Source organism: Amphiprion ocellaris, chromosome 23 (genome assembly GCF_022539595.1).
Source record: "Amphiprion ocellaris isolate individual 3 ecotype Okinawa chromosome 23, ASM2253959v1, whole genome shotgun sequence".
Lineage (NCBI taxonomy): Eukaryota > Metazoa > Chordata > Actinopteri > Pomacentridae > Amphiprion > Amphiprion ocellaris.
Window position 1 is genome coordinate 24,156,893 of NC_072788.1, and position 14,876 is coordinate 24,171,768.

General features: G+C 37.0%; 1 protein-coding gene across 1 annotated transcript; it reads left to right on the forward strand.

Annotated features, from left to right (window-relative positions):
* Positions 1–5,912: 5,912 nt before the first annotated feature.
* On the forward strand, positions 5,913–11,304 carry LOC118471782 (uncharacterized). The gene is made up of 2 exons (XM_035958129.2): positions 5,913–6,817; positions 6,918–11,304. The coding sequence occupies exon 2, from the start codon at positions 6,944–6,946 to the stop codon at positions 7,793–7,795; it is 852 nt and encodes a 283-aa protein (XP_035814022.1). The 5' UTR covers positions 5,913–6,817; positions 6,918–6,943; the 3' UTR covers positions 7,796–11,304.
* Positions 11,305–14,876: the final 3,572 nt, after the last annotated feature.

Consider the following 14,876-nt stretch of genomic DNA (forward strand, 5'->3'; position numbering starts at 1 on the left):
TGTTACAATCGACCGCATCTGCCTCTTCTTCTTTGCTTTGTCCGCCGTCACCGTCTCCTTCTGCAGCATCTCTGTTCTCTACGTTCTGATTCGTCCAAAGCCGGGGAAGAGGGGAGGTGTTGACCAATCAAAGCAGAGGGCCTTCAACACCGTGATGATTGTAACAGGAGTTCTGTTGTTGGGGTTCTTCACCAGTTTGGCATCCTCTGTGTTGGATGTTTTGTTGTCAGATGGCTTCACTAAGTGTTTGATATCTCTTTCGTTTGTCTGGTTCCAGGTTCCGAGTTCCCTCATGTTGCCGCTGCTTTTTCTGCAGAGGGTCGGAAAACTGGGAGGCTGCAAACGAAAACTTGTCAGAGCAGCGTGAGATTAAGTCAAAAACATCACCAAAAGAGCATAATTTATCAGCCAGAAAATGTAAATCAGGAAAAAATAAAGAAATTGGCAAATTTTCAACTTTCCAACAGTCCTTGAACTACTCGTGTGTGCAGTGAGATCACAAATATCAGACAAATTAGACTAGACGACCATCAAGAAAATTGGTAATAATTTAAATGCTAAACAAGAAAAAGGAGACACAAGATGACAAAAACGAGACAAAAAAGAAGTAAAACAAAAAAAGAGGCACAAAGCAAGAAATTGAGACACAACACAACCACACACAAAACTGTACCAAAGATCGACATAATGACACAAACAAGAAAAACAAGACGCACAGCAAGACACAAAAATGACAAAACTGCGCTAAAAGAAATTATAAACACGAAGAAAAAATGACTATAAAGAAACACAAAACAAAAAAATAATCACAAAACAAAAAAAGAGACCCAAATGACAAAAGCAAAAGCAAGAAAAATGACAAAAACAAGACACAAAGCTAGAAAATAAGACACAGAACGACCACAGACAAAACTGTCCCAAAGATCTACATAATGACACAAACAAGAAAAACAACAACAAAATCAAAACCCAAAAGGACACAAAGCAAAAAGATTAAACACAAAACGACAAAAATGAGACATAAAACAAGATACAAAAATTAAAAAACGAAGGTAAGAAGTGACAAAGATTAAGACAAAATGACCATAAGAGACACAAAACAGCAACAATGAAACACAAAACAAAAAGACAAGACACAAATCAACACAGATAAAAAAGGAAACAAGACATAGCATGATAAGAAAGGACACAAAACACCCACAATGAGAGAACACTGTCCCAATGATCCACAATAAGACAAAAAACAGGATTAATGAGGTGCAAAACTACGAGACCAAAACACAAAATGACAAAATCGAGACATAAAAAGACACAAAAATTACAGAATGGATGGAAATGAGAAGATAAATGAAGTGAAAACTGAACAAACAGCAAAGCAAGAAGCAAAAAACATCTTAAAATCAACTTTTGGTTCAGAGGTTTAATTCCCATAATGGTGTAAATTTTATGTTTTCTTCACATTTTTGCAGATGACACAGTTGTGTGTCTTAATTTTAGATACTAATAATTATTTAATGAATAGAGTGGCATAATAAGAGTTTGGTGTGTCTTTTGGGAAAACTTTCAGCATTAAAAGGAGATTCTTACTGCAGAGAAGCTTAATTCCAGATTTTTTAAAATAGAATTTACAGCTGAGCCTCATGGGTAATGTAGTTTTTAAGGCTAATTCATGATGCAGAACTTTAAAAAACAAAGAAAATTACAGTACATCGTGACAGTACCAGTAAAACTTGTGTTTCTCTGCTGAATATTTATTCAATTTTCTGTTTATATCAGCTGAGCAGGTTTTTTTAAACTTCTCATTTTAAGTTTTGACCACTAAACTCTTCTTGTGAGCATTGAGCCGATGCCTTCGTGTGAAGTTTAGATAATTAGCATGCAAATATGAGCAGAGTGAGAAAATCACAGGTGTTCTGGGTAAGGCGATGCCGACTGCTTTGAATAAGCAGCAGTTTTAGTTCACGGCTCATTTGAATCCTGTCAAACAGCAACTCTGATATATTGATGAGGCAAAACAGCAAATGTGAGCTGCTTCGTGGAACTGAACTTGAACTTTCGTTGCCCTTTTCTCTGTAAACATTTATACTAACCTCTGTAAAAGTAAATCAACAGCCTTCTCACATGTCTAATAAACTGAAGAACAACAGACTGGTTGTGAAAGAAAAATGACTCTTTCCCCTTTCTAAGGTATTTCCTTGCAGCTGTTAGTTGAGGTCATCCAAAATTATCTTCCGACAGGCAGACATACGCTGTAGGAGGAAGACATGCCAGGATTCTCTGCTCTGGTCAAGGTTAGATATTGTTTATTCTGATGTGACTAAGCAGACTAGTTGTCTCCATGTTGGTCTGTAATCTAAATCTGACCTTCTCCCAACTACAATATAAACCCAAAGATCAGAGAGAATCCTCAGAACTGATGCTAGCATTGCTTGCATGAACTGCTGCTCTGTTGGTGTCACATCTCCCGATATCAGTAAACTTTACTCACAACCTGAGTCATCAGTCTCCATTGTGTCTCTCCTGCTCATCCTCTACTGACTTCGCTGAACTTCCACAACACTGGGTTCATTTATTGGGTCTGTCTAACGTTAAAATAGCAGAACTGTGTCGTACGAGAAGCTCCGAAGCAAACATGAAACCGAGAACCGCCTTACTTTTACAGAAAACTGTGACAAAACATCAGCTGAATGTTAGCTGTAGGTTTCCTCCTGAACTAATGTCTATAAACTGTATGCATGAAAAGCAAAGTCAATGCAGAAACATCTGAAAGCGGTGTTTTCTCTAACAGCCAACAGGGGGCGACACGTCAGAGGTCAAATTGTATTGAAGCCTATGAGAAAATGAGCTGACTTCACAGTTTTTCTGTTAGTTCAGTCGACATTCTCCAAATGACTTTACGGTCTCAATTTCTTGTTTCAGATCTTTTTCATAAGATCATGATGTTCTTTTAATACATGATGGTCACATGTAGAAGATAACAGATAGATGTTTTTGAGAAAATGTTTTCAGTCAGATCCACCGTTTGCTATTTATTTTTTAATACAAAGTTTAGCAGAGTAATGCTGCATTCATGTATGTGGAAAGGAATGCGTTTTTAAAATACTTTTGTGCCACAAACATTCTGAGAAAATTCTTCAAAGTTCTGCTAAAATTTTCAGCGAGTAGTTCCCAGACTGGTCTTCTTAAAGGTAGAATAACTTTAAATGTTCTAAAAAAATTTTATAACACTTTTAGACCGTCATGCCCTGCTGTTCTGAAAATTGAATGTTGCTCTGGGAATGTTCTTCTTTTGTCATCATAGAACATTGAGGGAGCATTTTATAGACTCCGTGGTTTGAGAATGTTGTTCCTCTAAAATTTTTGGAACATTGTGGAAATATTGTGTAGGTTCTATAAAATGTTCCCTTAACAACATCCCCAAAACATTCTCAGAACATTACAGCCAGAATGTTGCATCTTTGTCAATATATCACAGTACAGGAACATTTTATAGAGAACATTCTGTCATCTGAGATCTGGAGAACATCTTAATAACATTAGGTTGTATCGAGAACATCCTTCCCTTATTATCATTGTGGAAACGTCTTATAGAAGAACACTCTATAATGTGTTCTCTCAACAAAAAGGTACAATGTTCCACCTTTAATATATTTGGCACCTGAGGCCACTTTAACATCTGGAAAACATTTTCTGAATGTTGGTTTGAGAACGTTTCTCTTTTGTTATCACAGAGCATAACCTTCGTTCCTGGCAACATGCTCTGAATGTTGACAATAAAACATTATATTGACTTGATAGAAACATTACTGGAAACAAACAATTATTCAACGTTCTTTGAACATTTGATTCCAACATTTTCTCTAAAAACTTAGTAGAACTTGTAGGTGATGTTGTGTAATGTTAGAACGTTCTGTAAATTGCAACTCATCTCCTCTAATGAATGTTTTTGCCTTATGTAGTTTGTAGTTTGTCAGTCCGTTTTTTATCTCGAAAATGTGCATTTATTGATGGAACACATGCTTTGTGTTTCTTTTCACAGTGTTTTATTTTTTAAAATTAATTCAGTGAGAACTCTGAGGGAACATTTACATCACATTAAAGAGAAAAGATTATTTGAGTTGCCGCCCTGTGAAAAGAGTTTTATAACATGCAAACCAGTTCTTCAGTCATCCTGACACCTGAGCATCAATAAGAACCGTCACACATGAGCAGCACTGGACACTAGAACCAGACACCAGCGGGACAACGACGACCACGAACCGACACAGCCACAGAGGGTGAGTCTTTTATGACAATTTCATGATTTTCATTTCATGTTTGAGGTCATATGATTTAAAAGTTTGGTCCCAAATCCTATTGATATTTATGCATATTGGTGTTTTAGATGAAACATCTTCACAATTATTGGTTTTGTTGTGTTTTTGGGGTAAATCCATAAAACCTGACCTCCTCAGAATCAGCTTTATCACTTTTTGATGGACTTTTTCCATCATATCCAAGCCTCAGAACTACATTAGTCCAGCAGATAGACATGTATAGCAGATAGGGATGTATCATAGTTTGAACAGTTTAATGTCTTTGACATAGAGTCTTAGAAACAATCATTGGTACCCTGGATGTGTTTCTGTCACCAGAGAAAACTTTAAAAAGTGTGTTCTGGGTAAAGTTTAAAAGGTTATATCAGCATGTTGATAGGTGGTTGGTCAGAACTACTATAGACAATGAAAGGAGTGTTTTACACACAAAGATACTACGATCATATATAGACAGGATTCATTTTGTGGGGGAAAAAATTCTAATATTGACATATTTTAACACTCCTGAATGCTGTTGAGGGCCGTCAAATAGGAAACAGAATTAATGTTCACAAGCTTTATGTAATTACAGAAAATGCATTGAGTATTAACTCATTTGTTTACTGCAAATGTAACAGGTTAAAGCTGTAAATAATGTCCACATCAAAAATCTGTATTTTTACAAATACTAATTAATTCTTTTACAACACTTGACCATAAAATCACACTTTTCTTACTGTGTTTTAATCTGCTGAAAACATCATTATTTTACTGATTTAATTGTGTTGTTTGCTTGTTTGTTAATTTGTCTGTTTGTTTTACAATTCTTTAATGTTACAATATTCCATTACTTTTTCAAAAGTATTTATTTCTGGCCACATTTTCAAAACTTGGTGAAATGTTGACCAAAGGCTGAAAATATGGATCCATCCATATAAGCTACTGTTCAGAAGTTTGGGGTCACTCAGGCAATTTCATGTTTTCCATGAAAAAAAAAAAGTGGCTCGTACTTTTATTCATGTGCTAACATAACTGCACAAGGGTTTTCTAATCATCAATGAGCCTTTCAACACCATTAGCTAACACAATGTAGCATTAGAACACAGGAGTGATGGTTGCTGGAAATGTTCCTCTGTACCTCTATGGAGATATTCCATTAAAAATCAGCTGTTTCCAGCTACAATAGTCATTTACCACATTAAGAATGTCTACACTGGATTTATCATTCATTTCATGTGATCTTCATTTCAAAAAAAAGTTTTTCTTTCTCAAAATGAGAACATTTCTAAGTGACCCCACACTTTTGAATGGTAGTGTAGTTCCACTTATCGGAATTTTCTGGGGCCATAATACCAGCTTTGTTGGAAAATTTTGCACATTTTCCCATTTTTAAGAGCCAGTGATTAAAAATTTGTCATTTGCTGGATCCATTCAATCATTTGAATCTGATGGAAACTATTCTGTCCGTGTCCTCAACACATTTCATGGCTGTTAGTTTTTATTCTGGAGATGTTGAACCCTGAAAATGGATCCACAAGTATTTTTATAGGGTAGAAGTACCAACATGAAACTCTAATTCTCATTAGAAAAGATAACTTAATCATGCTAGATGCCTCAAAATTTGGTAAAAATGGCAACTTTAAAGGCGGTTGCTATGGTGTTCTGGATGGTTGGCCATTTGTTGCTAAGGCCTTTAAAGTGTTTGTTGTGGGTGGCTGTTTGTTGCTAAGATTTTCAAAGTGGTTGCTATGATGTTCCACGTAATTAATGGTTTGCTGCTAAAATTTTCAAGGTGAAGATATAAACCCTGAAAATGGATCCACAGGTACTTTTTTAGGGTAGAAGTACCAAAGTTGACATGAAATTTTAACTCTCATTTAATAAAGCTATTTTCCTGATGTTAGAGGCCTTGAAAGTTGGTAAAATATCGATTAAAGACTATTTTTAGAAAAAAATATGCATCTATCCAGATATATACATTAACAGGAACTTTCTGGAGCCACAATACCAGATTTGTTGGAAAACTCTGCACATTTTCTCATTTTCAAAAGCCAATGAGCCAAGATCCGTTCAATCATTCACTCATTCTGTCTGTATTGAACCCTAAAAGTGGATTCACACGTTTATATTGAGTGTGAAAATACAAAACTTCCCAGGTGGTGAGAACATATGAAATTTTCAAAAATGTACAAAATATTGTCCTGAATTCAGCTTTAGGTCCAAAATGGTAACTGATTAAACTCTGAAGAAAACCTGCTATGGTGGAGCAACACTAGAAATATTTAAGCTTAATTAAATGAGTCCCTGGATCCCACATGACGACGCTTTGGTTTAATTTTTTTAATTGTGTTAAATTCAGTTTTAATTTGCTTTTTGTGTTGTATTGGTTTCATTTCATTAAACTTTATTACTTTTTTCTTCGTTATGTTAGCGACTGTGCAGGAGTGACTCCCTTGTAACAGGAGGAAATCTCCAGCAGAACCAGGCTAGGGGAAGGCAGCCGTCTGCCTCGACCGGTTCAGGTACGGGAGTCAAAAATGACCACTGTATTTGTTTTAACCTCAATTTTGTCATTTCAGATTTTCATAAACGGCACACTGCTTGTCTTCTCCTCTTCCTCAGGTCTTCATCTGCACTCCACAGTCAATATGTCCATAGACTCCTCCCTTGTCTCTCACTTTTGCAAGAACTCCACAGCTGCTTTTTTTGTCACCTTTGCCTATAATGCCACCAGATTCCTCCTCCTCTTACCTCTCTCCATCTTCATCCTCTACCTCGGCTACCAGCGATGGCGGCGGCAGCGCTCCTTCAAATCGACAAGCCACTCTGACGTCTTCACCTTCCACAATGCCGCCCTGCAGCTGATCGGAGTCTTGGGGGCGTTACTATTCTTGTTCGGCCACTACTTTGACCTCCGAGTTCTGAGGAACGTGGGGTTCCTTTGCACCAGCACCCTGTACCTGGGAGAAAATTACTTCCACATCCTCACCTGTGTTGAGCGCTACCTGGCCGTCATCCACCCGGTCACCTACATGGGGCTGAGAAACAGCCGTGGGGTCTGGATCAGGAACATCTGTATTGCTGTTGCTTGGCTGCAGACCTTCATCTGGAGTTGTGCATTTAGACTATTTCCCACTTTTCCCCTCATCCCATTTCTCATCCAGTTTGTCGCCTCCTCTGTCATTATCACTTCCTGTAGCCTCTGTGTTCTCTGTGCTCTGATTCGTCCAGGACCGGGGGAAGGAGGCAGGGACAGGGAGCATGTTGACCAATCAAAGCAGAGGGCTTTCTACACCATTACGGCCATACTGGCAGTGCTGTGGTTGTGGTTTGTCGGGTTCACAATTAGTAAAGCTGTGGGCGACTCGCCAGTCTTGAATTCCAACTGTGCGCTGAGGAGTTCAGGTTACTGGTTCAGTCTGCCCAGCAGTGTGGTGTTACCCCTGCTATACCTGCACAGGACAGGAAAACTACCATGCTTCCATGGTAACAGCAGATAAAGATATCAACTGAGCGTCTAGACAAAATTAATTTTCTTAGTGGATTAAGAGTACTTTGGTCAGGTGTCAGATTGCACAAGTTAGTTGTCAAGTTTTGCTGTCAAACAAATCAGGGCACAATTTGATTTTGTTTTTCCAAATAAAAAATTTATAAATAGACATAATGCGAAACAGTTGCTAATTTACTGGGAAAATAAACGTAATTGTTTAATATCTCACAGTGTAAATTACATCGACCACTGGATTGGCCAAAGTGTTGCCTTACGTTTTTGGAGTGGTAGCGAAGATGTTCCTTGTTTGTTCCTAATATTGTCAGGGTGGTGCTCAGGGGGTTTGAAGGTGGTTGCTATAGCATTGTGGGTAGTTGCTAAAGCTTCAAAGATGGTTGCTATGCTGCTCAGAGCATTTGGTAGTTTGTTGCTAAGGGTTTCACGGTAGTTTGTACGATGGTCATTTATTTATTTATTGCTTAGGTTTTGAAAGTGGTTGCTATTGCTAAGGTGCTCAAGGTTGTGGTGTGTTCGTCGCTAGAGGCTTTGAAGATGGTAGCTATGGTGTTCTGAATGATGGCTTGTTAGTTGCTAAGGCTTTAAAGCTGATTGCTGTCTGTTCTGGGTGGTCTCTTGTTTATTGCTAAGGCTTTTAAGACAGTTGCTACGGTGTTATAGGCAATGTTTTTTTTTTGCTAAGGTAGTTGCTATGGTGTGCTAGGTGGTTGCTCGTTTGTTGCTTACACTTTTAGGGTCATTGCTATGGTGTTGTGGGTGGTTACTCATTTTGTTACTCAGAATTTTAAGGTGGTTGCTACGGTGTTCTTCCTGTTTTTACACGGTTGTTTTTTAGGCTTTTCAGAGTGGTTGCTGTGGTGTTCTGGATGGTTGGCCATTTGTTGCTAAGGCCTTTAAGGTGTTTATTGTGGTGTTGTGGGTGGTTGTTTGTTGCTAGGATTTTCAAAGTGGTTGCTATGGTGTGCATTATAGTTGTTCATTGCTAAAGATTTGAAGGTGGTTGCTACGGTGCTCTTCCTGTTTTTACAAGGTTGATTGGTAGGCCTTTCAAAGTGTTTGCCACTGGGTTCTGGGTATTTGCCCATTTGTTGTTAAGACTTTAAAGGTGGTTGCTATGGTGTTCTGGATGGTTGGCCATTTGTTGCTAAGGCCTTTAAGGCATTTGTTGTGGTTGGTTGTTTGTTGCTAAAACTTTCAAAGTGGTTGTTCCGTGTAATTAATGGTTTGCAGCCAAAGTTTTTAAGGTGGTTGTCAGGTGTTGCTTTGACTTATGATGTGGTTGCTAAGGTTCATCTTAGGCTTGTTGCGGTAGCTGATAGTCAGTACTTTCTGGTTGCTAGTAGGTTTGTAACCAACAGATTATTCTAAAATAACATCAAATAGTGAATAAAAACATTTAGAAAAAAATAGCTCATGTCAGTTGATTTCAATAAATATATATAAGCTTGTATGTGATGTATGTGGTTGCTATGGAGTTGCTAGGTGACTGACAGGACATATTTTCTAGTTAGAAGTTGTTAGTGAGTAGATTCTGGTTGGTCGTCAGACGTTTTTATTTTTCATTTCAACTAATCGATTAATTGTGTTTGATATTATATTTTTTTCACTTTATAAACGTCTAAAACCTAGACATATTCTGAAGAATGTTTGCAATTTTCTTCAAGTAATTATTCAGTTAATGAAATAGCTGTAGATTAAGGGTTTGTTTTGCCAGACCAGTGGAAATAGATTTTTTTTAGTGTTTAAATATGTCTTCAAACCCAGTACTACCAATGTGATAAAGCTGTATTTTAATTTAATCAAATGAGGTAATAAATACGACAATAACTGCTTTCAGCTGTGCTTTGTACATTTGTGTGATCTCTATAGACTTGTAGTTTAACATACCTGTTTGACTGTCCTCTGACCTCACAACTCAGCGTTTTAATGGGAAAACTCATTTGCTTGCTTTCATTTATCGGGAAAAATTGCTTAAAACTTGCAGACACACATTTCTATATTCCAGTTTGAGACAGGAGTGAAGAGCAGTCAGAAGGACCCAAAAGGGGAGTTCTCTGCATCAGTTTATTTCATTATTTAATAAGACTTCTTTATTTTAAGACATTATCACCTCACATTTACATTTGTTCATGAATGCAAGAAAGTAATATAAAGATACAATAAAAGACTTGTACATAGTAAAATATAGGTGAAATTCACATCATGATGCCACCACCACCATGCTTCACATCATGATACTACCACCACCATGCTTCTGGTCTTCATGCTGCCAGCACTACAATTCACCTCCCTCACTGATCTCTTTCTTGTAACTCCTTCAGAGGAGTCATAGTTGTCTTGGTGGCCTCCCTCACTCGTCTATTTTTTCTCGGTCTCAGTTTTTGAGGACATTCTGCTTTAGTCAGATTCATTCATGTTCCATCTTCCTTCCATTTCTTAATGATGGATTTAACTGGACTCCAAAAGATATTTAGGAACTTCTTGTATCGTCCTGACTGATGCTTTCCAACAATATTTTCTTAGAGTTTCAAGGAGTGTTCTTTAGTCTTCATGGTGTAGTTCTATCCAGGAGAACTGATCTACCAGAGACTGGACCTTCCAGATCCAGGAGTTTTATAATGCAATCGCTGAGACACATTCACTGACCTCAGATCATTTTCATTTTACTAACTGTGGGACTTCTAGCACCAGCTGAGTTCAGTTAGATGAGTTACATTAAAGGTCAATAAATTAAATGAATTTAACTCATGATCTTGCTGTGACAGTTTCATGCACAGGTGTGACATAAAACTGAGACAAATGCAAAACAGAAGTAATGTCATGTTTCCCAGAGCCAGTAGCAGCTTGTGGTTAGGCAAATGGCTGAATAAATCATCTTTCCTGACTGCATATTGTGTAATGATGTGCACTTGGGAACGTGTCACATCAGATTTGGTTCAAAGCAGTAAAAAGTGTGTTTGTAGTTAAGGAAAATGTCTGAAAATTAAAACGAATAGCCCCTGAAACTGAATGAAATACAACAAATAAAAGTAAAAACACAATAAAATATGATGAAAAGAGAAAAGTCAGAGCAGCCGGAGCAAATAAATCCTTCAGCTCACATTAATTACAGATTTATTTGTTGTTGTCATGTTGTGTTTGCAAGTGGGGGGAAAATCAACAGTGGAATTGTGGCTTCTTGACATGTTCAAAGACAAGAAATGCATGGAATCTGCCAGTAATTTTATTTTTTCAAATCACCAGTTAAATGACACACTTCACACATCCACATGATGTCCCATGTTATAGTTTAGATACCACCACAAACACCCATAAAGAAAAGTGTAGGTCAAAATGTAAATAATTTAATTTTGGGGGAACTTAAATTATTTTTTTTTGATGATTTCACATACCAGTACACCATAATTATTTTTTTGAACATTTCACATTTGAATTTTGACAGTTTACATAACAATCACAATTCACATCTGGGATTAGATGGATTAAATCACTATTCATCGTTCAATGAGATACTTCTGCTCCCATTGTGATTAAAACAAATTATATAACACTTGTAAATTTGAAATTCACGTTTTTTTATATCAGCTTACAGCATTAATTATTTCAATGATATAAAGTTGTGACTTTATGTTTGTAAATTTGAAGATTTACAAACATAAATGTAAACTAGAAATCAATACGATGACATGAACAAATATACTGGACCTCTGATATAATGATATACCATGCCAAAAACTTACAATAGTATACATACTATATATATTTATAGTATTTATTATATAGTTTATAATATGTAGTATGTATGCAGTACATCAATTATTCAGTATTTATACATCATGACAAAAATTTATGTAAATGTAAATATTTTAGTGGGATAATTGACATCAAAATTTTTACATTAGATAATTTCCTTTCAAATATCAGTATGTTCATTGCGACCTTAAATGTAAAATATACACCACCACAACACTCAAAATACAAGTTTACACACAGTACACTAAATATAAATACAATAAAATGTAGAAATAATGTATAATTATTCATCTCCACTAAAGTATATGTAAATGTTTTTTTGGTTTTATTTTGCATTTGATACACTACCAGTCAAAAGTTTGGACACATTTTCTCATTCAGTGCTTTTATTTATTTGTATTATTTTCTACATTGTAGATTAATACTGAAGATTAACACTTTTTTGTTTACAACATAATTCCATATGTATTCTTTTATTGTTAGATGTCTTCAGTATTAATCTACAACGTAGAAAATAATTAAATAAAAAACAGTGAATGAGAAGGTGTGTCCAAACTTTTAACTGGTAGTGTAAATTAAAAATTATATCACATTTAAATGTGTTAAAAAAGATGATTTCGAGTAGGTATCTGAAAGTGACTGTTTACACAGAGAGACAGATGAGCACATTAGCAGCTCTGTGTTAACAAGTGCTGCAGCTGGAACTTATTTTGCTGACAGTGGTAAGCTAACGCTACCATCTAAAGGTTAGCTGTGCCTCTTACCCTACAGCTAACGCTATCTGGAGCACCAAAACATGTTTCGAAAGTCAGATTAACTCTAACAGGCAAAAACACAAACAAGCAAAAGCTCAAAAACAAGGAGCACAAATGTCTCCATAAACCAGGACATTAGCTTCTTTCAGAGTGGTTGAGGCTATGCTAACAGCTAGCAGCTATGTTAGCAGGCAGCCAGAGATCAACCTTAAACAGAAAAATAGGAAAACAATAATGAAGCTTGAAGATCTGAACCATGGTGGGAAATAAAAGTGACAGAGACAGATTAAGAAAACAGAGAACAAACTGGTATTGATCCAAATCAATTGATCAGTCAGTAAATAGGAGAGCGTTGTAGCGCCATATGATGCTCAAATGTCATCACCCCTGTTTCTATTGTACATATTCAGTTGCAGGAAGCTTTTTTAAATTATCAAACATATTTAAAATACTACTATATGTTGTTACTAATTAATGGTTAATGTATATTGGTTCCAGATATCAGTTATCAGCTTTTCTTGATCACTAATAATCGATATTGACACCGGCCCTAAATAAAAACATATTGGTTAATCTTTAATTTCATGAAAATACAACATATTTACTATGTTCAGTTAGATGATTTTGTTATTAAAATCTATGTGAATGCAAATATGAGCAGAAAATACATCTATTTCACATTTATTTTGCAGATCTCTTTGAAAAAATGAAGTGTGTTTCTGATGTTTATTCAGACAAATCAACCTCTTCGCCCCCATATTGTTTTTACCAAAACTGGACTCTGTTTCATCCACATCAAAAAACTCTTTATTTCCTCAACGTGATTGCGTTTTTTTCCTGCAACATGTCAGTTTTCCCACTCTGTGCAAAAACAGTAGCGGCAGAACCAAACTGCTGGGAATCATCATCCAGATCCCAGAAATCATCAACATGCACAAGTTTTCCAGATCTCTGTTAATATGCGGCACATATTCAAGGCTGAAACACACCAGCAGTCCAACAGACCTCACCACCAGCATCACCGTGATGACCACGATCATGTGGAAAGCCCTCTGCTTGGATTGGTCAACCCGCTCCTTGTTCCCGCCCACCTCCCCCGGACCTGGACGGGTCAGAATGCGGAGAACCGACAGGCAGCAGAACAACACGATAAATATGGCGACGCCCATGAAGCAGAACAGCAGCGTGTTGGGAAAGACGGGGAAGAGGAGCATGATGAGTCCAGCACAAAAAAAACACAGCAGCCAAACAAAGACGGTGACGATGTTCCTGATCTGGACGCTTCTTGCTTCACGTAGCTTCATGTAGGTGATGGGGTGAACGACGGCCAGGTAGCGTTCCACACAGGTCAGGACGTGGAACGCGGTCTGTCCTGGGAAAATAAAGCAGAACAAACTCACCCCGAATATCAACAGCGCCTCGATACCACTGTTAATGCTCACAGTGTAGAGGATGGACCCAAGAATGCTGGTGATCTCCACCAGCATCATGTTGTAGGTGAAGAAGTCGGAGTGGCTCATCGGCTGACGCCTCCATCGGTGGAAACCCATGTAGAGGACGAGGAGGTAGAGCGGGAAGAGGAGGACGACATTGGTGATGGTGTAGATGATGTAGATGGTGTTGGTGGATGTTGACGACCGACATTTTAAGTAGAGACTGTTGAAGGAGGAGGACGAGTTGAAGGACATGGTCTTCATAAGAAGGGAAAAAAGAGGAAATTATGGAATAATTTTAATGTCCGGCGGAAGTTTAAACATTTTAAAGTCATCACGTTTGCAGATGATGCTCAAGTTTATAACAGCAATGCACAAAATCTGTTCACCTGAGAGAACCAGTCATGTTAATACGGCAGGTCCTTGGTTTACGACGTCTTCAACTTACGGTGTTTCATGGTTACATCGCCATCTCCCATAAATGTATGAAGAAAATCTTCATTTCGGCGTTCGGCGTTTGTGACATTAAAACTAATTTTCAGCGGCAACTAGTTGGCAAGCGGAGCGGATAAACACATCACACAGCGCTATACAAGGAAGACTGCTTTGTTTACATTCGCTGGTTGTATGCCACATATGTCACAGTATGTGAGTTCCGACTTAGTGCAAAAATCGCATTACGTCGCACCGTAGGAATGGAATTCTGATGTAATTCAACGACCCGCTGTATATTGAGTAAATTCATTCTTTGGTGCATTTAACATGTGAAAAATATCTGGAACATCAAGTACTTTAAACAGAAACATTTTGCATTTTTGCATGAAATGTATGAAATGTTACTTCACATATTAGCATGTTCCATTAGATAAATTTGTCCTTATAGGCATTTGAAAATAAATATTATTCATGCAAAATGTAAAATTTTAGTTTTTTTGTGTGTAAAACTACAAATTAATTTCTCTACAACAGGGTTGTGACTTTTACCGAGAATTATTACAATAGATGTATGTTAAATGACATTATCTTGTCATCATATTTATTTTCGAAAAATGTACATGATGTATACCGTTAATTTATGTTATTTTACATTAATATACAGATAAATTCACCACCGCATTCCACATTTTTACAT